Source organism: Bufo gargarizans, chromosome 1 (assembly GCF_014858855.1).
Source record: "Bufo gargarizans isolate SCDJY-AF-19 chromosome 1, ASM1485885v1, whole genome shotgun sequence".
Classification (NCBI taxonomy): domain Eukaryota; kingdom Metazoa; phylum Chordata; class Amphibia; order Anura; family Bufonidae; genus Bufo; species Bufo gargarizans.
The window spans coordinates 599475334-599502676 of NC_058080.1; the positions used below are offsets into that span (position 1 = coordinate 599475334).

The 27343-nt window shown below is 45.5% G+C and overlaps 1 protein-coding gene across 1 annotated transcript in view; it reads left to right on the forward strand.

Moving 5' to 3' along the window:
* ALDH7A1 (aldehyde dehydrogenase 7 family member A1) overlaps positions 1–27343 on the forward strand; it is a 66131-nt gene that overhangs the window by 24575 nt on the left and 14213 nt on the right. The window contains exons 4-8 of the mRNA XM_044275865.1: positions 4878–4958; positions 6931–7054; positions 8952–9084; positions 18983–19027; positions 22458–22535. Coding sequence (XP_044131800.1) covers positions 4878–4958; positions 6931–7054; positions 8952–9084; positions 18983–19027; positions 22458–22535 — 461 coding nt within the window. The remainder of the gene's footprint in view (positions 1–4877; positions 4959–6930; positions 7055–8951; positions 9085–18982; positions 19028–22457; positions 22536–27343) is intronic.

Below are 27343 nucleotides of genomic sequence, written 5' to 3' on the forward strand. Positions count from 1 at the left end.
GGTTAACTAAACCTCCCCCCCCCCCCCCCCTTCATTCTTGAACAAGCCTTTAAGCCTGAAAAATTCTTAAAAGGAACCTGACACATTGAACATGGTGTCTGAGCAGATTGATATACAGTACAGACCAAAAGTTTGGACACACCTTCTCCTTTAAAGAGCTTTCTTTATTTTCATGACTATGAAAATTGTAGATTCACACTGAAGGCATCAAAACTATGAATTAACACATGTGGCATTATATACATAACAAAAAAGTGTGAAACAACTGAAAATAGTCACCTTTTGCTTTGATTACTGCTTTGCACACTCTTGGCATTCTCTTGATGAGCTTCAAGAGGTAGTCACCTGAAATGGTTTTCACTTCACAGGTGTGCCCTGTCAGGTTTAATAAGTGGGATTTCTTGACTTATAAATGGGGTTGGGACCATCAGTTGCGTTGAGGAGAAGTCAGGTGGATACACAGCTGATAGTCCTACTGAATAGACTGTTAGAATTTGTATTATGGCAAGAAAAAAGCAGCTAGGTAAAGAAAAACGAGTGGCCATCATTACTTTAAGAAATGAGAGTCAGTCAGTCGGAAAAATTGGGAAAACTTTGAAAGTGTCCCCAAGTGCAGTCACAAAAACCATCAAGCGCTACAAAGAAACTGGCTCACATGCGGACCGCCCCAGGAAAGGAAGACCAAGAGTCACCTCTGCTGCGGAGGATAAGATTCAGTGTGAATCTACAATTTTCATAGTCATTAAAATAAAGAAAGCTCTTTGAATGAGAAGGTGTGTCCAAACTTTTGGTCTGTACTGTATAGTTTATGGGAAAAATTCTGTATTTTAGAGTAATTAATTAATTCATTCGATCATGAGAACAGGGGCATCGTACATAGCGTCTGTCTCATGCATTGAATGGAGCGGATAATTTGTTAAAGTCAGAATAACTATTTTATTATATTTTATTGATGCAAAGTTAGGCAACTTTCAAATTTGTAACATTTGGCCATTTTTAAACCAAGACCAGAAGCATATATATAGGTTTTCATTATACTTTTTATGTGTTTGGGATCTTTTTTTTTTTTTTTTTTTAATACTGAGCAAATGCGAATAATGTAACAGTATCCCAAATCAAGTTTCTGTGTAAAATAATTCTATATGTAAATTATACTTTTAAAGGGGTTGTCTCACTTCAGCAAACAGCATTTATCATGTAGAGGAAGTTAGGGTAATACAAGGCACTTACTAATGTATTGCGATTGTCTATATTGCCTTTTTTGATGGCTGGATTCATTTTTCCATCACATTATGCACTGCTCGTTTCTATGGTTACGACCACCCTGCAATCCAGCAGCAGTGCTTGCAAACTATAAGAAAAAGCACCAGCCTATGTGCCACCAGAGAGGCCGGCACTTTTTCCTATAGTGTGTAAGCAAGTCCACCGCTGCTGGATTACAGGGTGGTCGTAACCATGGAAACGAGCAGTGTATAATGTGATGGAAAAATGAATCCAGACAGCAAAGGAGGCAATATGGACAATCACAATACATTAGTAAGTAGCTTGTATTAACTATTTGCTGAAGAGAGACAACCCCTCTAATTCTTTATATACTGTACTGTAATTTTTACACAATAGGTCTAAAGTCCCCTACTAAAAGAATTCTAGTAATATGTCAGTCTTGTGCATTCTCTCCTGACCAATGCACGGGTCACAGAACATGCCTAGAAAACTCTCTCATAGAAGTCAATGAGCCTCCTCCCTCTTTACTGTGCCTGTGGCCCATGGGGCTGCCATAAAGCAACTCTTAATGCTGTTAACAGCAGCCCAGGCAAGATGGCTGTCCTATAATCCTGTTCAGGAAATAGAATTAAAAATCTGCAATCGGAAAGTAAAAACAGGTTAGGAAAAATGAATATGTGTAACGATCAGGTTATAATTAACCACCTCCGGACCGCCTAACGCACATGTGCATTCCGGAGGTGGCAGACTGGCGCACAGTCACGCATATATGCGTCATCTCGCGAGACGTGAGATTTCCTGTGAACGCGCGCACACAGGCGCGCGCGCTCACAGGAACGGAAGGTAAGCGAGTGGATCTCCAGCCTGCCAGCGGCGATCGTTCGCTGGCAGGCTGGAGATCCGAATTTTTTAACCCCTAACAGGTATATTAGACGCTGTTTTCATAACAGCGTCTAATATACCTCCTACCTGGTCCTCTGGTGGTCCCTTTTGTTAGGATCGACCACCAGAGGACTCAGGTAGGTCAGTACAGTCGCACCAAACACCACACTACACTACACTACACTACACCCCCCCCCCCCCCGTCACTTATTAACCCCTTATAAACCCCTGATCACCCATGATCACCCCATATAAACTCCCTGATCACCCCCCTGTCATTGATCACCGCCCTGTCATTGATCACCCCCGTCAGGCTCCGTTCAGACGTCCGTATGATTTTTACGGATCCACGGATACATGGATCGGATCCGCAAAAAGCATACGGACGTCTGAATGGAGCCTTACAGTTGGGCGGGTGATCACCCATATACACTCCCTGATCACCCCCTGTCATTGATCACCCCCCTGTCATTGATCACTCCCCTGTAAGGCTCCCTTCAGACGTCCGCATGATTTTTACGGATCCATGGATACATGGATCGGATCCGCAAAACACATGCGGACGTCTGAATGGAGCCTTACAGGGGGTGATCAATGACAGGCGGGTGATCACCCATATACACTCCCTGATCACCCCCCTGTCATTGATAACCCCCCTGTAAGGCTCCATTCAGACGTCCGCATGCGTTTTGTGGATCCGATCCATGTATCCATGGATCCGTAAAAAATCATGCGGATGTCTGAATGGAGCCTTACAGGGGGGGTGATCAATGACAGGGGGGTGATCAGGGAGTCTATATGGGTGATCACCCCCCTGTCATTGATCACCCCCCTGTCATTGATCACCCTCCCCCCCCCCTGGTAAGGCTCCATTCAGACATTTTTTTTGGCACAAGTTAGCGGAAATTTTTTGTTTGTTTTTGTTTTTTCTTACTAAGTCTCATATTCCACTAACTTGTGTCAAAAAATAAAATCTCACATGAACGCACCATACCCCTCACGGAATCCAAATGCATAAACATTTTTAGACATTTATATTCCAGACTTCTTCTCACGCTTTAGGGCCCCTAAAAAGCCAGGGCAGTATAAATACCCCACATGTGACCCCATTTCGGAAAGAAGACACCCCAAGGTATTCCGTGAGGGGCATATTGAGTCCATGAAAGATTGAAATTTTTGTCCTAAGTTAGCGGAAAGTGAGACTTTGTGAGAAAAAAACAAAAAAAAATCAATATCCGCTAACTTATGCAAAAAAATAAAAAATTCTAGGAACTCGCCATGCCCCTCATTGAATACCTTGGGGTGTCTTCTTTCCAAAGTGGGGTCACATGTGGGGTATTTATACTGCCCTGGCTTTTTAGGGGCCCGAAAGTGTGAGAAGAAGTCTGGGATCCAAATGTCTAAAAATGCCCTCCTAAAAGGAATTTGGGCCCCTTTGCGCATCTAGGCTGCAAAAAAGTGTCACACATGTGGTATCGCCGTACTCAGGAGAAGTTGGGGAATGTGTTTTGGGGTGCCATTTTACATATAACCATGCTGGATGAGAGAAATATCTTGGCAAAAGACAACTTTTCCCATTTTTTTATACAAAGTTGGCATTTGACCAAGATATTTTTCTCACCCAGCATGGGTATATGTAAAATGACACCCCAAAACACATTCCCCAACTTCTCCTGAGTACGGCGATACCAGATGTGTCACACTTTTTTGCTGCCAAGGTGGGCAAAGGGGCACATATTCCAAAGTGCACCTTTTGGATTTCACCGGTCATTTTTTACACATTTTGATTGCAAAGTTCTTCTCACACATCTGGGCCCCTAAATTGCCAGGGCAGTATAACTACCCCACAAGTGACCCCATTTTGGAAAGAAGACACCCCAAGGTATTCCGTGAGGGGCATGGCAAGTTTTTAGAATTTTTTATTTTTTGTCGCAAGTTAGTGGAATATGAGACTTTGTAAGAAAAAATAAAATCATCATCATTTTCCGCTAACTTGTGACAAAAAATAAAAAGTTCTATGAACTCACTATGCCCATCAGTGAATACCTTAGGGTGTCTACTTTCCGAAATAGGGTCATTTGTGGGGGTTTTCTACTGTTTGGGCATTGTAGAACCTCAGGAAACATGACAGGTGCTCAGAAAGTCAGAGCTGCTTCAAAAAGCGGAAATTCACATTTTTGTACCATAGTTTGTAAATGCTATAACTTTTACTCAAACCATTTTTTTTTTGCCCAAACATTTTTTTTTTATCAAAGACATGTAGAACAATAAATTTGGCGAAAAATGTATATATGGATGTCGTTTTTTTTGCAAAATTTTACAGCTGAAAGTGAAAAATGTCATTTTTTTGCAAAAAAATCGTTACATTTTGATTAATAACAAAAAAAGTAAAAATGTCAGCAGCAATAAAATACCACCAAATGAAAGCTCTATTAGTGAGAAGAAAAGGAGGTAAAATTCATTTGGGTGGTAAGTTGCATGACCGAGCGATAAACGGTGAAAAGAGTGTAGTGCCGAAGTGTAAAAAGTGCTCTGGTCATGAAGGGGGTTTCACCTAGCGGGGCTGAAGTGGTTATAGGTGACACATTGGAAATTGTGAAAAGCCATATAGACTTTTATTAACTGTGCAGCAAATAGGTTTAATGTCCCTATAAAATCTTCTGTTCTTAGTAATGTATTTTTTCACTTTTTTTATTGATTCTGTTGTGTTGGTAACTAATAAAATAATACTTCTTCAATCACTCTTTCATTCTATTTTATTTTTCTCACAGATTCCCGCTCCTAAACGTGGAGAAATAGTGCGCCAAATTGGTGATGCTCTCCGAAAAAAGATCAAAATTTTAGGACATCTGGTACAGAAAGTGGATCTAAACTAAATATACAATGACTTGACAAGCAGTAGAATAGTGGGTTACGGGTTTTACAGATTCTAGTTGATTCAAGCAGAAATCTGATGCATCCCCAATAGTGCAAAATATCAGAATGCTGGTTGCATCAGGTGCAATCTGTTATTTGTATAACGGGATCATGCTTTATTTCCTCCTTCTTCGGGTGCATTCACACAACTGTATGTATATTGTGGTTCGCAAAATGCTGATCCGCAAAAAATACGGATGATGTCTGTGTTACATCCATTTTATTTAAATTTTTTGCCGATCCATGGTAACAATGCCTATCCTTGTCTGCAAAACACACAGGAATAGGACATGTTCTGTCTTTTTTGTGGGGCTACAGAATGAACATACGAATGTGGACAGCACACGGTGTGCTGTCCGCATTTTTTGCGGCTCCATTGAAATGAATGGGTCTGTATCCTATCCGCAAAGAATGCGGATCTAATGTGGACCAAAGCTACGGTTATGAGAATGCACATAGGGGTGCTGTCCTCATTTTTTGTGGACCCATTGAAATAAATAGGTCTGCATCCATTCCGCAAAATATGCGGAGCAAAAATACGTCATGTGCATGAGCCCTTATGTTAAGGGTGCACTCACACAACCGTAAGTATCTTGCGGTCCGCAAAATGCTTATCTGCAAAGTAAACGGGTGATGTCCATGTTGCATGCATCATATATATATATATATATATATATAAAAAATTTGTGTGGATCCTTTGTAATCAAGCATATTCTTGTCTGCAAAACGGACAAGAATAGGACATGTTCTATCTTTTTTGCGGGACTATGGAATGGACATGCGGATGCGGACACCACGCGGTGTGCTGTCTGCATTTTTTGCGGATTCAATGAAATGAATGGATCTGCATCCAATCCGCAAAAAATGCAGACCAGAAATATGGTTGTGTGAATGGGGCCTAAGGGCTCATGCACACGACTGTTGGATGTTTTGCGGTCCGCAAATTGCTGATCTGCAAATCACAGATACTGGCTGTGTGCATTCCACATTTTGCGGAACGGAAGGGCTGGCCCCTAATACCAGTCTACCAGTCTACTTGAGTCTTGATTCCCTGTGCGCTAGAGTGAGATGCGCTTACTTTATTAAGAGGCGGCTCGTTCCTATTCAAGTGTATAGGAATGAGCTGTCCCATTGAAATGAATGGGACGGCTTTGGTGTTACTCCTGCTCACCGCTGCTGTTGCAACAGCGAGCAGGTAAACAATGAAGAAAAGGCTGTGCTGGCATGGCGTGCGGCCTTCTCTTCAACCAGCTGATTGACAGGGATGCTGGGGGTCAGACCCCCGCCGATCTGATATGTATGACTAGGGTTGAGCGAATCGACTTTGGATGAAACAACCAAAGTGTATTCGCATAATACTTCGTTTGAATACTGTATGGAGCGAGCGCTCCTTACAGCATTAAAATGTATTGGCTCAGATGAGCCGAAGTTATTACTTCACGAAGTCTTGCGGGACTTCGCATAATAACTTCATAAAATTAATTACTACTGTAATTAAACGAAGTATTATGCAAATACACTTTGGTTGTTTCATCCGAAGTCGAAACCGCTCATCCCCATTGATGACCTATCCTGAGGATAGGTCATCAATATAAATAACGTGGACAACCCCTTTTAAACTAGGCTATTAATATCAGATCGGCAATAGTCCAACCCTGCTGATCATCTCGCTGAAGGGGCTGCGGCGTTGCAGCAGACGCTGTCCCCATGTTTACCAGGCACATCTTGTAGCAGCTATGCCTAGTATTGCAACTCCACCCAGGTCATTTGAAGGGACTGAGCAGCAAAACGATGTGTAGTGTTGTGCTTCCGGATAGGCCATTGATGTTTTAGTCCCAGAAAACCCTTTAATTCAGTGGTATCTCTTATCTCTGAGGTTTCGGATGCAATAAATTTGATATTTTTCAGGAATCTTTGGAAATGGGAAAGATTCTGGTGGAAGGTGTTGGTGAAGTCCAAGAATACATTGATATATGTGACTATGCTGTAGGCCTTTCCCGTATCATTGGTGGACCCATATTGCCATCAGAAAGTAAGTTCTTTTAGGGGATCATATCTGAGCCACCGGGACTCCCTGTTCTGGCATACAGCCTCCGCATGAGGTTCTGCTCTGTGATCCTGTCGATAAGTGTTACTTCTGAGTTTTGTCATTTGAACATGTTCTCAGGGTTTAAAATAAAACTGGTGGTTAACTCCTATGTTCTAAAATATCAGACCCACAAGAAATTGAAATGTAGTTTATTACATGTAATTACTGCACTTACAATGCTTGTTAGCCGGTGCTAGTCTGTCCGATGTTTGTTTGCAGGCACAAGCACATAGCTGCATATTTCTCTCAAGCTTTACAAATTCTTTGTTGTCTGAGGAGGTAGCCATTGGTCAGAAGACCTTGCGGTGCACTTTGACTGGGGTTGCACGCAGCCTTTTGCTATGTGACTTTCAAAAACTGCCTTTTTTCCCCGCCTGTAGCAATAGTCCTCTAGATCTGTTCAGGGATCCCACTTATTGTTTTCTTCGTCAGTGACAGCCGCTCCTGCGCTAATGCCTCTAACCTCCAATTCCAGCTGTTTAGCTCGAGGTCAGTAGGGTCATCTGTGATTTCAGAGGGAGAGGGCTTCCTCTGTCACCCATCGGCACCCCTTCGAATGCCATTACAGGGTACTGATGCCTTTACATGGCAGCTGGGGGTCTAACCAAGGTCCCCATGTCTGCCTCCTGTGTTTGGTCTATTAGGCCATGGCAGAGGCACAGCCTAATTGCCTGTTTTTTTGTTTTGTTTTTTCAACCTTCAAAATAATGCAATCAATCAGATGTCAAAGTTCCTAATAAAAGTTGTAAATGAGAATGCAATAAAGTTTTATGAAAAGATCCACAAGTTTAAAAAGATACACCTTTTTCCCTGCAAATTTTTTATTTTTTTTATGGGAAAAATAAAACCTCCCTCCACATAATTGATGTCCCCACAACTGTTATTTGCACATGGTGTACAGCGTAAAAAAAGAGAAAACAAGAGAAGGAAAAAAGGAATCAAAAAGTCTCATGTACCCCAAATTGGTTCCAATGAAAGCTACAATTCTTCCCCCAAAAATCAAGCTCTTGCACGGCACTGTAAAAAAACAAACAAAAAAAAACTGATGGATCCTGGGATACAAAAGCCGATCAGATGTTTGAAGAGGTAGTGGCGTTCATTGTAATTACAATGGTAAAGGAGACAGCGCGCAAGTTAGTTTAAAGCAGAAGCTGAGCCTGCACAGGGGCTCCTACCTCTTCAAACAGCTGACCTAGGCTTGGACCCCCGCCTATTTGATATCAATGACTTATCCTGATGATAGGTCTTCAATATCTTTGCACCGCACAACCTCTTTAAGGGCCTAAAGAAGTTATCGTGTTATTTATGCCACACAGTGACCACTGCTAAATTTTAAATGTAAAAAGATGGAATTGCTGTCCCCCCCCCCCCCCCCCCAAACCCCAATGAAGAGTTAAGGAAAGTTAATCAACTATGACTTGTGTCGCAAAGAACAAGCACTCATTCAACTACCGTACATAGATGGAAAATCTCCAGCTCTGTCCACTATGCATCGGATGTTTCAGCGCTGGAGCTCATGTGAAGCAGCTGACCTCTGGGGAGCAGGGTGTGTGACCACCTAAAACAGGGGTCAGAAACCTTTGGCACTCAAGATGTTGTGAAACTACAATTCCCGCCATGCTCCATTCATTCCTATGGGAGTTCTGAGACGAGCAGAGCAAGTGTGCATGTTGGGAGTTGTAGTTTCACAACGGCTGGAGTGCCAGAGGTTGCTGACCCCTGTCCTAAAGTAATGGAAGTTTTCGTCCATTAATGTGTCTGGAATAAAAGTTTTGAAGTAGTAGTCTACCGTTAATAGTTATCTGGATGCACTGATGGACTCTCTTATATTGTAATTTAGGACCCGGGCATGCGCTGATAGAACAGTGGAATCCTGTAGGACTGGTGGGAATTATCACCGCCTTCAATTTTCCAGTTGCTGTGTATGGTTGGAACAATGCTCTTGCTCTCATCTGTGGCGATGTCTGTCTATGGTAAGAAATAGCTATATAGCAGATTTGTTGCTGAAATTTCATGTAAATGGGGCCTGAAGAAAAGTATATGCTTGCTACAGACACAACCCCATTTAGATGACCGGAATGGGTTTTCAAGCCTGCCGAATCCATACTAACGCTAGCCCATGTGTGCCACTGGAAGTCCGCTCCGGCCCCATTCACTATAATGCCGGGAGGCATGTTTGCAGTGTTGCGGCCTCATCTCCCACCCGTCACGCTAATGTGAAAGTAGCCTGCTGCGTTCAGACTTCAGTTATTTGGCAGTTATGTTCAATATAGAACATGCTGCAATTGCAAATTCCGGTCCACAATGCACGGGCACCGTCCGTGGGGCAGGCGCATGGGGATCGCAGACCCATTCACTTCAATGGGTCCGCGATCCTTCTGTTCCGCAAAAAGATAGAACTTGCTCTATCTTTTTGCGTTGCGGAAGCACGGAATGGAACCCCAGAAACTACTCTGTAGTGTTCCGTTCTTCCATTCCGGATTTGCGGACCCATTGAAATGAATGGGTCCGCATCCGTGATGCGGAATGGCCACGGAACGGTGCCCGTGTATATGGTCTGCAATATGGCAACGGGCAGCACACGTTCGTGTGAAGGAGCCCTTATTGTGAGCCAAAGCTAGGATCTTTCCATTACACCCGATCTCGGAGTAGGCCTCACTACTGGTTTTTTCTCCCAATAAACCATGGAAATAACTGACCAAATAACTGAAGTTTTCCGTCCGAGTGCGATGGGTGAAGCAAACGCACAGGATCCGGACTGAATCCTGAGCCATTAATTTCAATGGGTCTGTACACAGGACCGTCTTTTTTTCACGCATCATTTCATTTCCTGTGTTCGGGAAAAATCGCATCATGTTCTGTTTCATAGAAGTGAATGAAGCTTGTGTGAAAAACAAGACCTCTGGATACAGTGCATGAAATGGATCCAAATGTAAACTTTACTTTTCCCACTTTTTATTGGCCAAAAAAGCACTGCAGACTGTGAACTGGACATGTGCCGCCTTTCTCTCTGAAGTTCAGCAGGTTGCAGCTTGATCCCTTTGAACTACATTAGTTTGGATTGCTTGCGACGTAGGAGGCACTCGCTATGTGACGTGTATGGTCATGTAGACCCATCCTAAACCTGTGGATCTATGAAAGCTACAGCATATTCGCAGAGCCATATTAGGGTACATGCACACGTTCAGGATTCATGTGCGGAGAATCCGCACTGAAATCTGCAGGTGTTTGCAGGCAAATCCGTGCAGTCAGTCCGCTTCAATTGGTGCGGCTTTTCCTAAGGCCCCTTTCACACGAGCGAGTATTCCGCGCGGGTGCGATGCGTGAGTTGAACGCATTGCACCCGCACTGAATCCTGACCCATTCATTTCTATGGGGCTGTTCACATGAGCGGTGATTTTCACGCATCACTTATGCGTTGCGTGAAAATCGCAGCATGCTCCTCTTTGTGCGTTGCGGTGCGATAATCCACGCAACGCAGGCCCCATAGAAGTGAATGGGGTTGCGTGAAAATCGCAAGCATCCGCAAGCAAGTGCGGATGCGGTGCGATTTTCACGCATGGGTTCTAGGTGACAGTCTATTCACTGTATTATTTTCCCTTATAACATGGTTATAAGGGAAAATAATAGCATTCTGACTACAGAATGCATAGTATAATAGTGCTGGAAGGGTTAAAAAAATAAAAAAGTTAACTCGCCTTATCCTCTTGTTTGCGTAGTTCCCGGTCTGTTCTTTGCTAGCTGTGGGCTTGGGCTAAAGGACCTGTGGTGATGTCAGATCACATGCTCCATCACAGGTCATTCAGCCCAAGCCCACAGCTAGCAAAGAACAGACTGGGAACGAACTACGCGAACAAGAGGATAAGGTGAGTTAACTTTTTATTTTTCTTCCAGCACTATTATACTAAGCATTCTGTATTCAGAATGCAATTATTTTCCCTTATAACCATGTTAGAAGGGAAAATAATACAATCTTCAGAACATCAATCCCAAGCCTGAACTTCTGTGAAGAAGTTCGGGTTTGGGTACCAAACATGCGCGATTTTTCTCACGTGAGTGCAAAACGTATGACAATGTTTTGCGCTCGCGCGGAAAAATCGTGCATTTTCCCGCAACGCACCCGCCTCTTATCCGGGCAAAAAACATGACGCCCGTGTGAAAGAGGCCTTACTCTAGATGTAGCAATACACTTCAGGCAACTATTCTCTCTGCAGGGGTACACTTACTTCCTCTCCTGCTTTAGTTCCTGGCTGTAAGCAATACTCTCAAGGTCCAGACGCCCAAATCATGGTGATAACCCTTGAGCAAAGGTTTTGTAGAGGTTCCCCTGTTCTCCTGTGGACAGGCTGTTACTTAGAGTACCTCAGGTATACTTGACCTGGAAAACTGGGTGGGAATGATCCTCCACACCAGTGGTGCAATTTCTGCACTAGTTACTGAGTCCTGAATCTCTCAGAACCCACTCTGAACTAGGAACTTCCAACTACTAACTTTCCTGGGTTAGGCCCTAGCCTATTTATACTAACTTCGGGGCTCCCTCTGCTGGCTGGAATATGAATTGCCAGCTACAGGCCTAACTTTCTTAAAGGGAGCTACACATTATAATATAGCAGTCTCGGGTAACCTACCCGTATACTGCACACCCCCAGACTTTAACATGAGTAAGGCCTCGTACTCACACACATGCCTTTCTGAACCGGCATCCAATGGTACATAAATTAAGCATTACATTATAAATATGGTAAATAATTATTTCACACAGAAGATATAACATTTGTAACTTAATGAACAGACGACGCAAGGGAAAGGGGCGTCTTCTTGCTTCTTAGACACGGCCGCCGACCTGGCACAGCGGACTTAAGGTGAACCAGGTTAGTCCATTTTTCTTGGTTAAAGTAAAATAAGGGAACTACACAGGGGTTTCCTGCGGGTGTATAACAGGCAAGGGCTCACGTGGAGGAGTCCATTCTTGCGCACAAACGTCAAGCAAGCTATTTCCAGTAGCAACTGCCTGGGAAGAGACACCACCAGCATAATCAAAGTCCCCTAAACGGACTGGCGGACGTCCCCTGTTCATCCGGGTGGACCTTCTCAACACAGGGGTCTCCTCCTCCCTTAGCATCGAGGTAGAAGAGAGACGAGCAACAGGAGGGTCTCCACCCGTGGGACCCTGGTCAGGAACAACAGGATCCCCTATAAGGAGGACTGGATCCGGGGCATTTTGAACCGGCTCTTCTGGAGGTAAAGGCACCATAGGTGTCGGAGCGGGCACCAACAAATTCAACCATGGTGTCAGGAGCCAATGCATGGGTTCGGTGTCATACATTAGATTACTGACAGCCTGTATAGGATCCTCAGGCTGTATTGATGACTGACACAGGTGATTCAGATTCAGAACTCTCAGCACTGGGTTCTTTCATCAGGCAGAGCTTTAACCTGTTCCTGTGCACAATTTGGGATCCCCTGCCTTCTCGGGTAATCTCATAAGTATGGGTCCCAGCATTTGGGATCGCAATGACAACATAGGGAATCTGCTCCCATTTACTGTCCAGTTTACTTGTACGACGGTTGTTTTTCAACCACACCACATCTCCTATTGTCAAGGGTTCTGCATGGGCTGCTTGATCATAGTCTCTCTGCTGTCGGTCTCTAGCATAATCCATACGCTCCTGAACAATGGCTTTGGCCGTATTCAATCGCCTTTGGTGCTCAGCAACCCAGTCGGTGTTAGGTAATGGGTTGATGCAATCAGGTACGTGTATGTCCAAGGAGTGATCAGCAGGCAATGTCCCTTGGCGCCCAAACATCAAGTAAAAAGGGGTATACCCAGTGGAACAATGGATGGTATGGTTGTACGTGTACATGAGCTGTGGCAACAGACTGGGCCAATCCCCTCTGGTTTCAGGAGGCACGGCCCTCAGCATCTCTATCAAGGTCTGGTTCATTTTTTCACACAGTCCATTACCTTGAGGATGGTAGGCCGTTGTCCGGATCTTCTTGCAGTTGTGTAAGCGGCACAGTTCATGGAACAGATGGGACTCAAAAGCAGGGCCTTGATCAGTGAGGATCTTTTCTGGACATCCGTAGGGCAAGAGGAAGTGTTTCCAGAACAGTTCGGCTGTAGTCTTGGCCGTCTGGTCTCTCACAGGCACTGCTATGACAAACTTGGTGAAGTGGTCAATAATAGTCATGGCATAAGCATACCCTGAGCGCCTAGGCTCCAACTTCACATGATCGATGGCGACAAGTTCAAGAGGACGGGTACTTACAATGGGTCGTAGTGGTGCCCTCTGGTCGTGGTGCTCACTTCGTTTTAAGGCACAGGCTATACACTCCCGACACCATCTCTCAATGTCCTCTCTCATGCCCACCCAATAAAACCGCTGGCGGATATTAGCCTCAGTCTTTTGGACCCCAAAATGACCGGATTGATTATGATACATCTCCAACACCATACCTGCATCTCGTCAGGGTATGAGAATCTGATGCACTCTCTCGTTGGATACTGGGTCTAGGCTTCTCCGTAGTAATAGGCCCTTTTGTATGAAGAGCTGATGGCGCTGTCTCCACAGTTTGGTGAGCTCTGGATCTGCAGTCTTACGTCTAATTCTCTCAGGGGCTCTGCCACTAGTAATAAAATCCAACAACTCACCCAGCACTCTACTTTCAGACTGTAATTTCACCCATCTTTCCTCTTTGGGCTCGGGCTTACTGGAGGGTGAAGGGGCGGTGGCTCTGTCATTGGTAGCTCGAGCCTGATCCTGTTGAGCAAATTTGTTATAGAAGGCCGGCATTTCTACATCTGCCCAAGCATCCCGCCCGTCATCAGGAGCTGTCTCTGTGGGAAGCCTGGATAAAGCATCAGCATTATCATTAGTACGTCCAGCACGGTATTTTATAGAGAAATCATAGTTGGCGAGGCGGGAGGCCCATCTCTGCTCCAAGGCCCCCAATTTAGCTGTATTTAGATGCGCCAGAGGGTTATTGTCGGTGAATGCAATAAACGGGGTGGTGGCTAGATAGTCTTTGAATTTCTCCGTCACTGCCCACACTAATGCCAGGAACTCTAGTTTGAAGGAACTATAATTCTGATCATTTTTCTCGGCCCCTTTCAGGGAGCGGCTTGCATAAGCTATCACTCTTTCTTTTCCCTCTTGGATCTGAGCCAACACAGCTCCCAGGCCTCGTTTGCTAGCATCGGTATAAAGATGGAAGGGTTTGCTGTAGTCTGGGTAACCTAACACAGGAGGCTCGGTCAATTTATTTTTTAACAATTGGAACGCTATTTCCCTTTCCTCATTCCACTCAATGGGCACAGGAGTCCTAGTGCTTTTCTTGGGTTGCCCCTTCAGGAGTTCCTGAATAGGATCAGCTATTTGAGCAAAATGGGGGATAAAACGTCTATAGTAGCCTGCAAAGCTAAGGAAACTCCTCACCTCTTTGACGGTAGTGGGGACCGGCCAATTACGGACAGCTGCTAGCTTATCAGGGTCAGGCTGAACGCCCTCTGCGCTTACCACATGCCCCAGGTATTTTACTGCAGGTTTGAGCAAGTGACACTTGGATGGCTTTACTTTCAAGCCATATTTGATAAGGATTTCAAATACTTCTGCTAAATGTTTCAGATGGTCCTCATATGTTTTTGAATATACAATGACATCATCTAGATACAGCAGCACTGTTTCAAAGTTTTTGTGGCCCAAACACCGCTCCATTAGTCTCTGGAAAGTCCATGGGGCATTACATAGCCCGAACGGCATACAATTGAATTCAAACAGGCCCATGGGAGTGGTGAAAGCCGTCTTTTCCCTATCCTCGGGGGCCATGGGTACTTGCCAGAAGCCACTGGTCAAGTCCAATGTGGAGAAATAAGCAGAGGAGCCCAGAGCAGTTAGTGACTCCTCAATGCGGGGCAGTGGGTATGCATCTTTGTGGGTTATTTGGTTAATTTTTCTATAATCCACATAGAAACGGATACCACCATCCTTTTTCTTTACAAGGACCAGGGGTGCAGCCCACGGACTACGGCTGTCCCGGATTACATTGGAGTCTTTCATCTCTTGGATCATTTATTTTACAGTCTGATATGAAGTCGGTGGCAATGGTCTGTATCTCTCCTTGATAGGAGGATGAGAGCCAGTAGGTATGGTGTGTTGTATGGCACTAACCTCTCCATAATCAGTAGCATGTTTACTGAAGGCCTGGTGGTGCTCTTTGACAAGCTGTAGGATCCCTTCTCGTTGATGTTGGGGGGGTAGCCTTGTCCCCGACATGGCGCTCTTCCCACCAGGGTACTTGTGGCTGGGTCACCGGCGGACGTCCGCTGACTGAAGCTGGCGGCTTTTCTGTCACTGGCAGACGAATGATGTCCTGGAAGGACACCTGGGAAAGCTGGGCAACAGGGCAGTGCTTAGTAAGCGCAACAGGATGATCACTCAGGTTAATCAGACGGACAGGCACTTTACCTTGGGAGACGTTCACCAGGCACTTGGCAGCTCTCACATAAGGGTAGTTCTCCATCTGGATTGGTTCCACCAGGGCTGGATAATCTTGGCCTTGGACTCCCAGGACAGCACGACACCATAAAAGAGTTTGAGAATTAGGAGGCAGAGTCACAGGCTTATTATCACGGATCCTGGCAGTACAAATTTCTCCTTTCCCATTAGCAAACCTCTGCTGAGCACTTAACACGGTAATAGTCTTCTGAATCACCCTCTTGGATGCAGGGGAAGCAGTGGGCAAAGTCTGATGCAGTGCGTCAAGTATTTCAGAATAACAGTTCTTGAAGACATTGGTGCCTAGAATGACAGGATGTCCTCCTCTGTCGCCGGCTTGTACTACTATCACCCCCTGTTGAGGCAAGGTTGCTTCTCCCACCTGCAGGGTGGGTTCCCAGTACCCATGAACCTTTACTGGCATGCCATTGCTTGCGATAATCTCCACCCAGGATTCAGGCGGTTGGGCTAACTGGTTGGTGTCCCAGAATTTTTCAAATGTGGGCAGCTGAATGGTAGTGACCTGGGACCCAGTATCTAGTAGGGCTTCAAAGGGGACCCCGTTGATCTCTATATTGATTTTAGGATGGGATCCTACATACCGGGGCATCCAACTTGGATCCTTTGGACCTAATGTTCTACCTCCCGAGGGGTGGTCCTCAGCCTCGAGGGTATCCCGTTTAACTGCCAGCACGTGGATTCTGTGTGTCCCACCTTTTTACAGTATTTACACACGGGCCGTTTGCGGTCTTTGGAACGATCTCTATTACGCCTCCCAGGATTCCTGGGGTGAGTCTCTTGGTATGGAGGTGAGAATGGTTTAGGAGGTGACAGGAACTCTTCCTCTGACATTAGGGGTTTTTCCCATTCTTCTATCTTTCTGCACACTCTCTCTAAACTTTTAGTGAGATGGTTTACCTGTTCAGTCAGCATGGCTATAGTATCAGTAGCTGAAGCTTGAACAGCTTGGCCGGCCCCAGCCTGGTTAGGGATAAGCGGTTTTGGCCTGCAGACTGGCGACTCAGGTGGGGTGCTCACCTCCGTAGATACTGTTGACCCCAGAATTTTTATAGCTAGCTCTTTAAAATCCAGAAAGGTACTGCTGGGGTGTTGGGCTGACAGCATTTTTAATTGAGTCCTTATTTGCTCACTAGACACCCCTGTGATAAATTGTTCCCTCAGGGTCTGGTCCTGATTATCAGCCTCCCTGGGATCTATCTGGATTACAGCCCCCAAAGCCTCCTGAAGTGATAGGGCATAGTCACGGAGGGACTCACCGGACTTCTGCTTCTTGCCAAAGAAGTGCATCTTTATCTCTGAGGCAGTCCTTGTTTCAAAAATGGTCCTGAGGCGGGTGAATATTTGCTCTAGAGTACTCCGCTCAGCATCAGGCCAGGATAATACCTCTCTGCGGGCAGCTCCCTCCAATTGTGCTAGCAGGATTTCCATCTGCTGTTCGGCATTCATGGGGTACAGTTTGAATAATGCCAGCAACTTTTCTTTAAAGTCTCTTAAGGTATGGGCCTCCCCTTTATAGCGGGGAAACCATGGGGCCCCAAAATAGTAAGGCATAGTAAAGGGCATCATGCTGGGGGCTATAGGAGGATTAGAAGCCGCAAGTTCTCCTGGTGCCGGCTGCTCGGGAACTCCCGGCTCTGACATATTAGTTTAATAAGATGAGGCCGCTGGCGACTAAAAGGGCCGGAACAATCCCCTTCCCTCCGGTTACAAGTCCTTACCGGTATCGCCGGGGTTGTGCAGGCCAAGTCTCGTGAGACTCTGGACGTCCTGTGTACGCGGTGATGTTGCTGACGCAGGAAAAGCAGGGCCGCGGCGGTGCGATGATGAAGAGGGGCGGGATTCTCTGTGTCTTTGAAGGGATCCGCCCACGAAGGTCCTCAGCAGCGCGGGAAACTTTACTCTATGCGGCCGGCGGCCATCTTGGTCGCCATCCCCTGACAGCAAGCAGGGGCGTTGAAAAGTCAATAAATTGCAATCCACAAACACGATTTTCTCTCTGGGGGTAGCGCAACACAGCGCAGCGCCTCCGATTCTTCCCAGGCACAATTATAATCCACAGACTTGGGAATAAAGGGTACAGTCCTTGCAATACGGTGATGGAATAGTTAAAGCACACAGTTCACACTTCTCTGCACTCCAGAAGCATGCGATCCTGTTCGTGACGCCAAAAAGAGCGATGCAGTGTCCCAGGGGGTCTGTAGTGTAGCTTTAGGTATGCTGGGCTTTGTAGTGCAGGGTAACCCACTAACCTGGGACTCACTGTCGTCTTCAAACGGGTCAGCACTGGAACAGGCAGGTGATGAATGTCGTGACGCCAGTGCCAATTGAACGGTGGCACACCGTGTAGTGACAGGCGGAATAATTGAGGAATCTTTATATTTGAATAACAGGGTAACTTTACTGAAGATACTTGAAGATAGATGAACAGTCAGTAAGTACAGTTCCAGAATATTCCACACGTTACAAAACAGTCCTAGCAGTGGTTCAGGCTATTAAGCGCAGCCGCAAAAAGCTATCTTCAAGACAGGCCTCTTAGGATCAGGGCTTTCCTCTTACTCTAGATGTAGCAATACACTTCAGGCAACTATTCTCTCTGCAGGGGTACACTTACTTCCTCTCCTGCTTTAGTTCCTGGCTGTAAGCAATACTCTCAAGGTCCAGACACCCAAATCACGGTGATAACCCTTGAGCAAAGGTTTTGTAGAGGTTCCCCTGTTCTCCTGTGGACAGGCTGTTACTTAGAGTACCTCAGGTATACTTGACCTGGAAAACTGGGTGGGAATGATCCTCCACACCAGTGGTGCAATTTCTGCACTAGTTACTGAGTCCTGAATCTCTCAGAACCCACTCTGAACTAGGAACTTCCAACTACTAACTTTCCTGGGTTAGGCCCTAACCTATTTATACTAACTTCGGGGCTCCCTCTGCTGGCTGGAATATGAATTGCCGGCTACAGGCCTAACTTTCTTAAAGGGAGCTACACATAATAATATAGCAGTGTCGGGTAACCTACCCGTATACTGCACTCCTATGGACAGAATCTGGTGCACGTGCAGTACAGCATCTCATTCCTGCTCGGGAGCAAAAAGCTGTACTGTGCATGCGCCTGGCTCTGTCAATCGGCAAGAGGACGGAGGCATGTAGTGAGAAGAGGGACAGAAGGTTGGCGCGCTGAGGGGTTACCGCTTGCCCTCTGTGCTCTGAACACTCAATTTACATAATTTTAAAAAGTACGTTTTCGGCCTAAAGCAGCCACAGATCTGCATATTTATTAGATTTATTTATATTTATTTATTAGATGTTTGGACTCTCTGATCTCATTATTAAAATATTCTTATGTATTTGTATTGTTTAGGAAGGGTGCTCCCACCACATCTCTGACCAGTGTGGCAGTGACCAAGTAAGTGTTATCATTAATACGCTGATTCATATTTCGTGAAGCCTTTTTTTTTTTTTTTTTTCGGTCCCAGTACCGCTGTTTACGCCGTTTAATCCTTTCCACCCAAATCTACTCGCTAGGTTTATTCATATCAAAAGGGTATGCGGTTTTGGTGGTGTGTGTTTTCTACTTCAATTGCAAATAAGACTGCGCATAAGAGGATTGAAAATCCTTTTTGACTTCTGTTGGTTAAGCTTTATATACTATAGAACAGAACGGTGTCACCCACATATAGTGTCCTATCGGGGGAAAGAAGGTGAAGCTCCGGTAATCGGGCTCCCCACTGCTCTGCCTTATGACTTTCCTCCAGAAAAAGAAACTAGCTTTCAATTCTGTGTTAGTCATTTTTGCTCTCCATGGAAAACAAAGGTCATAATTGGTGATCCATGGCATAAAAGAAACTATATAATTCATAATTAAGACATATACATGTATTTATAAAAGTCATATCTCAACTCTAATGGCTAAGCTACGCAGGCAGGGTAGACATCCCTTTACTGAGTGAGGGCTGTAGATTTCCTTCCTGCTGCCATGTCTCCTGCTCTCTGCCATCCTGAGAAAGTTAATATAAGGCACTTACTAATGTATTGTGAGTCTCCCTATTGCCTTATATGCTGGCTTGATTAATGTTTCCATCCTATTATACACTGCTCGTTCCCAGGGGTTGTGGCCACCGCTGCAGGGCAGATATGAGGTTGCTGGGAGTGGAGCTTCTGCGCATGCATGCCTATGCATGCCCCCACATTCCCAGCCACCAGAAAGATCAGCGCCGTTTCCTATAGTGTGCAAGCACGTCCACCGCTGGATTGCAGGGTGGTCATAACCCCTAGATTTGAGTAGTGTATAATGTGATGGAAAAATGAATCATTCCAGCAAAGGAGTCAACATGGACAATCACAGTACATTAGTAAGTGCCATGTATTAACATTGTCTACAGGATAAATGCTAGTTGCTGACGTGAGACAACCCCTTTAAAGGGGATTTCTAAGCTATGATAAGTTTAGGTAATTTTTATGTGTCTAGAGCTGTCAGTTTGTAATACAGTACTTTCCTTACCTGTGTTGACTGTATCTTGAGATTGGAAGTCTGGTCACATGACCCTTGTCCACTAAGCAGTGCTGTGTTCCAGAGTGCACCACCACCATGGGCGTTTTTTAACCAGTGCTAGAATCCTTACCCCCCAGTTATGGCTATGGACCATCTGTAAAGGACATATGCACCAGGATTGGGGGAAGGATTCTGGTACTGCCTACTCAATGCCTTTAGTGAGTAAAGTATAATACAAACTGACAATTCTATACACATTAATGCCTCATTTACACGTCTATGTTCGGTCAGTGATTTCCACCAGTGACTGTGAGCCAAAACCAGGTGCGGGTCTATACACAGAACAGGTGCAGATCTTTCCCTTATACCTTATGTCTGTGGAGGCTCCAATCCTGGTTTTGGCTCACAATCACTGATGGAACTCAGACGTGTAAATAAGGCTTAAAGCTAATGACTTAAAGGGGTTAGCCAATACTACTACAGACTGCCTAGAGTGGGCGACCCGCAGTGGCAATAACACTTAGGCCCCTTTCAGACGAGCGAGTTCCACGCATCGGACTCGCAGCGTGAGTATGCAGCAGCTCCCGTCCTGACCTCCCAGCACTGACTGAGATCCCATAGCATTATATTGATTTATGATGCTATGTAACCCTTAGGCCTCTTTCACACGGGCGTTGCGTGTGAGGGACGGATAGGAAGCGGGTGCATCACGGGAAAATGCAAGATTTTTCCGCGCAAGTGCAAAGCATTTTAATGCATCTTGCACGCGTGTGAGAAAAATTGGCATGTTTGGTACCTGAACCCAGACTTCTTCGCAGAAGTTCGGGTTTGGGTTAGGTGTTGTGTAGATTGTATTATTTTCCCTTTAAAACGTGGTTATAAGGGAAAATAATAGCATTCTTAATACAGAATGATAAGTAAATTAGGGATATAGGGGTTAAAAATATAAAATAAAAACTTAAACTCCCCTTATTCACTTGTTTGCGCTGCCCGGCTTCTCTTCTTCTTCTTTGAGCTAGGAGAAAAGGACCTGTGGTGACGTCACTGCGCTAATCACATGGTCCATCACCATGGTGATGGATAATGTGATGGACCATGTGATGTGCACAGTGATGTCACCAAAGGTCCTTTTCTCCCAACTCATTGAAGAAGAAAGAAGAGAAGCCGGGCAGCGTGAACAAGTGGATAAGGTGAGTTTAAGTTTTTTATTTTTTTTTAACCCCTATATCCCTAATTTACTTAGCATTCTGTATTAAGAATGCTATTATTTTCCCTTATAACCATATTATAAGGGAAAATAATAAAGATCGGGTCCCCATTCCGATAGCATCCTAGCAACCATGCGTGAAAATCGCACTGCATCTGCACTTGCTTGCGGATGCTTGCGATTTTTCACGCAGCCCTATTTACTTCTATGGGGCCTGCGTTGCTTGAAAAACGCTGAATATAGAGCTTGCTGCGATTTTCACACAACGTACAAGTGATGCGTGAAAATCACTGCTCATGTGCACAGCCCCATAGAAATGAATGAGTCCGGATTCAGTTCAGGTGCAATGCGTTCACCTCACGCATTGCACCCGCGCGAAAAATTCGCCCGTGTGAAAGGGGCCTTAGAGTTCTATAATTTATTGTATAACATTGATCGCATTATGTCAGTGTTATATAATACACTCCAGAACTGTAAGGGTTACATAGCATCATAAATCAGTATAATGCTATGCGACCCCATCAGTGCTGGGAGGTCAGGACGGGAGCTGCTGCATACTCACGCTGCGAGTCTGATGCATGGAACTCGCTCGACTGAAAGGGGCCTTACCTGGTCCCCACTAGTGGATTCGGTGTCTATTAATAACAGGCCAGCTCTTCCTTTCCATGCAGCTCTGAAATCAATATCCATTGATGGGGCGGGGGGAAATGTGACTGCTGTAGCCAATCGCAGGCCGCGGAGGTGACCTGCTCCCCTTGCTGCTTATGATTGGCTGTAGTGGTCATGTGTCCCCCCATTGGCGAATGCTGATTTCAGCGCTGCAGGCAGAGGAAGAGCCGGCTCGGGAGTGACAGACCCTGAAGCCAGCGGCGGGGACCAGGTAAGTATGATCACCACCGCGGATCGGCTACTCTGGGTGGTATGTATTAATCTTGGATAACCTCCTTTTAATGTAACCTGGAAACCCCTTCAGAAGAGTTTTCCAGGCCTCCCAAAAATTGTGGTGAAGGCCAGTAATGTTATAAAGTGAAAGAATAAACCTTGCTCACCTGCTCACTGCCGCACCATTGTTCCTGACAGTCTGTGTTTCCGGTTCTGATAATGCAATACACTTAACATTACATTTCCATATTTCAGAATTGTTGCTCAGGTGCTAGAAGACAATAACTTGCCAGGTGCAATCTGCTCCTTAACCTGCGGTGGCGCTGACATTGGGTGAGTAAAGGATGTTTAAAGGGAATCGCCAGCGACCTCCCTATCAAACGGTTTGCATTGACACATAGCTGTGGTTCATCTGATTTAAAATGCTGTTTTTCTTTTGTTGACTCAAGGCTCCATTCTTGAGTTATGATACTTTTTCTTAATATTCAAATTAAGCCTTTGGTGCAATGAGGACATGATTGTTACCCTTGTTGCACCCAAGCTCCACTCATTTCTGTGGCCAGCCCCTCCTCTGCTGCTTTGCCACTTCCTGACCCTGATAATCAAAGTGGCTATAGTGATATACTACTTAAAGGGTTCACAGAAAATGTCTAATTCCTCATTATAACCTGCACATCATGTCCCACACTTGCCCTTTAAAAGCGCCCTGTATGGGGTGTCATCTGTCTACCATACAACAATGGGTGGGAAACATGGAGCAGAGAGAGTAGGAACCGCACCACAGTCTGACTTGCCATATATGTCATTTGGGTTTCACAAGATAGAGGAGTAGTGATTCACATGTACGTGTCGCAGATGCATTGTAAGTCCGTATTGGGGCTTATTCAGATGGCAGTATGTTGCTTTCTGCATCTGATCTGTAATTTTGCAGATTAGATTCGGAACCATTGACTTTTGTGGGGTCCCAAAAGAGGCGGACAGCACTCCATGGACCCGCAAAACATTTAAAACTTGTCCTATACTTGTCAGTGAAAATTAGGACGTGGCCCCATTGAAGTCTATAGGTCCGCAAAAAATGCAGAATGCAATCCGTTTTTTTTCCCAGACATGCTTAACTGACCGCAAAAAAAGGATCCATATTTTTGTGTACAGCAAAAAACATATGGCCATCTAAATGAGCACTTGTGGGGATGTGTCATGTCTGACCATGGCCTTATGGTTTCACAGGATAAAGTGACATTTATAACGGTGTAGCACATGAGGAAACCTAAGGGACCCTGTCCTAAACGTCGTTTATCTTGTGGAACCCGAATGATGTAACTGAAAGCACATATATTAAATGCAAGGACACTGTGGTTTGGTTCTTTCTCTCTCTGGATTAACAATTTTGTGGCACCCTTGGAAGTAATATATAAGGAAAGGCTGGGCACTCCTAATAACCTGGAGTGGGTGGTACTTTATTAATAAATATTAGTAATATACTATAAACATTTAAAAACTCTATTAAATACAATACAATAAATGTAGGTTGCGATTTCCTTAATGTTCAAATGGAGGATCCATTGGGGTGCCTCTGGTGAAATATTCGACACTCACGTAAGTTAGCAGGAGCTACCACGTGGGACACCGCGATATACACACCAAATTCCGCCCGTGATCAATCCTGCGAACATTATCTGAAATTTGCGATTATTTTATCGATTGGATGGAAATACTGCAGTGAGATTACTTTTTTGGTGGATTGAACGGAACCATCTATTCCACACAAGATATCAGTTGAGTGGACTGTTATGGTTTAAAGTCTGGCCAGACCATTTATTGTATTTAATAGAGTTTTACATGTTTTTAGTTAATATTTATTAATAAAGTACCACCCACTCCAGGTTATTGTGAGTGCCCAGCCTTTTCCTTATATATTGCTTTTTAATAGATTGGGTGAATCTGTTGGCTGCGAGCACTCATCCGGGGGACCAGGCGCAGTAGTGCTACTTTTACACATTTAAAAAAAAATCTTTGTCACCCTTGGAAGTAAGGCTACTTTCACACTCGCGTTTCGGCTTTCCGTTTGTGAGATCCGTTCAGGGCTCTCGCATTTGGTCCAAAACGGATCAGTTTTGCCCTAATGCATTCTGAATGGAAAAGGATCCGCTCACAATGCATCAGTTCGCCTCTGATCAGTCTCCATTCCGCTCTGGAGGCGGACACCAAAACGCTGCTTGCAGCACTTTGCTGTTCGTCCTGGCACACAATGTAAGCCAATGGGGACGGATCTGTTTTCTCTGACACAATCTGGCACAACAGAAAACTGATCCGTCCTCCATTGACTTTCAATGGTGTTCAAGACGGATCTGTCATGGCTATAGAAGACCTAATACAACCGGATCCGTTCATGACGGATGCATGCGGTTGTATTATTGTAACGGAAGCGTTTTTGCAGATCCATGACGGAGCCGCACCAAACGCTAGTGTGAAAGTAGCCTAAGGGTGGCCATACACAAATTGGAGAGGGCGCTTGCCAGATGGTCAGTAAGTATAGAGCCCAAATCTATGAGAGGTAAAACCTGCCAAAATTAAAATGAAATTGAAAAACCAAAAATTATAATTAAAATAACGTTTTAACATTTTAATTTCATCTAGTGTCTGCAAAATGCATGCCAAAATTAAAAAGAAAATTCAATTACTCCATTTGAATTTTCTTTTCCAACTCCATTTTTTTTTTATTGAAAGCCCAAAGTCATGCTTTCTCACCCCGTGCAACAAAATCGTGCAGCGTGCCACACAAAAATGTGCACTAGGTGGCGATCTATCGCAGGCCCTCTCCATAAGAGGAGGGCCCCCCACAAACCATTCCCTATCCCTCCGGGGCCTAGGCTCCTGCAAAGGAATGGGACAAATTGCAACCCTGAGCTGAAGCCAAGGGTACGCCCATCTGTGCTCCCGGTTTTCGCCTAGGCTGCCACCCAGGGCGTCAGCCAGGAGCTTCAACAAAGGTCTGGACTCTCCCCGGAGGCGACTGCTACCTCTGCATCTCCTATAGCTATGCCCCTGGCCGCAGGTTGCTGAGCGCTATTGTAGGTCATCAATACTGATCATGGGGGTCTGCACTCTCCCAATCAGCACAGTGATGCAGGGCCATCTTTACCAAGGGGCAAAAGGGGCTGCTGCCCCGGGTCCAGTTGCTCCTGGGGGGCCCAAGGCAGCTGCCTCTTGAGCCCTGCTAGCCACTGCTCCAGGTGTCAGGCTGTCAGCTACACAGGGGGAGCTGCCATGCCATGCCTGCTGGCACTCCAGCCAGCGTACTGTGTCTGTGAGAGCTGTGATCTAGGACCTTAATGACATCATCACCATGTGACCAGTAAACTAGCAACATTACTGGTCACATGGCTATGAAGTCATCACAGGTCCTTGAGTGTTGCAGGAGAAGTTTGCCTTAACTGTGGAGCTTTTTTTGTGAAGATTACATCAGGAAAAGGTGACAGGGGCTGTTATGCTAATGCTAATATACTGTAAACTACTGTATAGTGGGGTGCTGTATACACTGTGGGGGGGCCTGTATACTGTGGGGGGGGGGGGGGCTGTATACTGGAAGAGGCCTGTATACTGTGTGTGGTGGGGGGCTGTATACTGTGGGGGGCCTGTATACTGTGGGGGGGGGGGCTATATACTGTGGGGGGGGGGGGGCTGTATAGTGTGGGGGCCTGTATACTGTGTGTGGTGGGGGGGCTGTATACTGTGTGGGGGGGGGGGCTGTATACTGTGGGGGGGCCTGGAGTGCTATACTGCTGTACTGTATACTGTGGGGGGCTGTATACTGTGGATGCTTTATAGTGTGGGGTGCTGTATCGTGTATAGTTTGGGGTGCTGTATACGGTGAGGTGCTATACTGCTCTACTGTATACTGTGAGGTGTTGTATACTGTGGGGTGCTGTATACTGTGGGCTGCTATACTGCTCTACTATATACTGTGGGGTACTGTATAGTGTGGGATGCTATACTGCATACTGTGGGTTGCTGTATACTATGGGGTGCTATACTGCATACTGTGGGGTGCACTGTAGCACTAGGGTGAGCCGAGCCCTGGTCTCCTTCCTGCAGAGCGGTGCCCACTTCCAGCCTGAGCCCAGCTGCCCAGAGCACTGATCCTGAGCCGCTGGAGTCTTCAGAACTGGAAGTATTTACAGTCATTCACTGGACTCTACCAGATATGTGGATTTTGTGTGTGTGTTGTGGTGGAGGGCGTGATTGCCTGCTAAGGTGTGGGAAGGCGGGATCCAGGGGGCCCAAGTAAATTTTTGCCCAGGGTCCAATCAATATTAAAGACGGCCCTGCAGTGATGCCAAGGATGCTTTGTGTTTCTGCAAGTCATGCACCCTGATTTTTGCTCACACAGACACAATGGAGGACATTTACTAATCGTTTTATGCCACTATAGTGATGTAAAAAGTCACAGATTATGGCGCATGACATGTGTGTACCATAATTTGTGACTTTTTAAGATTCTTGGCACTTTTCTGGAGCAACGTCCACCACATGCTCACTCAAGTATGGCAGAGTGGATTAACCCCATAGATGCTGTGGGTGATTAGGCACTAGGGCATATAGGGGGTTAACGGGGCAGCAGAGTTGATGATATAATCATAAACCTAGTATAATTCACTCCTCAAAAAGAGGGCACCATCTATTACAGTGATGGTGAACCTATGGCACGGGTGCCAGAGGCGGCACTCAGAACCCTCTCTGTGGGCACCCGAACCCTGAAAAATGTCTATGGTGTACCAATATGCCTTAGACTTTTCCTGCCATTCATCAGCGCAGGGCGCACTATGAACAGCGCAGGCAGCACACTGAATGTAGGCAGGCTGTTATAGCTAAATGATAAAGTACATGAAAGATATACTATAGTGGACTGTGGTATTCAGGGTAAATTGTCATGTCGGCACTTCTCGATAAATAAGTGGGTTTTGGGTTGCAGTTTGGGCACTCGGTCTCTAAAAGGTTCCCCATCACTGATCTATTAGATTCATAATCTTATCCTATGCATTCAGCACAGTACTAAGATTTCACTGTCACAGCGCCATCTATTGGAATGATAAACTTGATCCCGTGTTAGCTATTGGAAATGTGGAGAAGCACACCGCCCT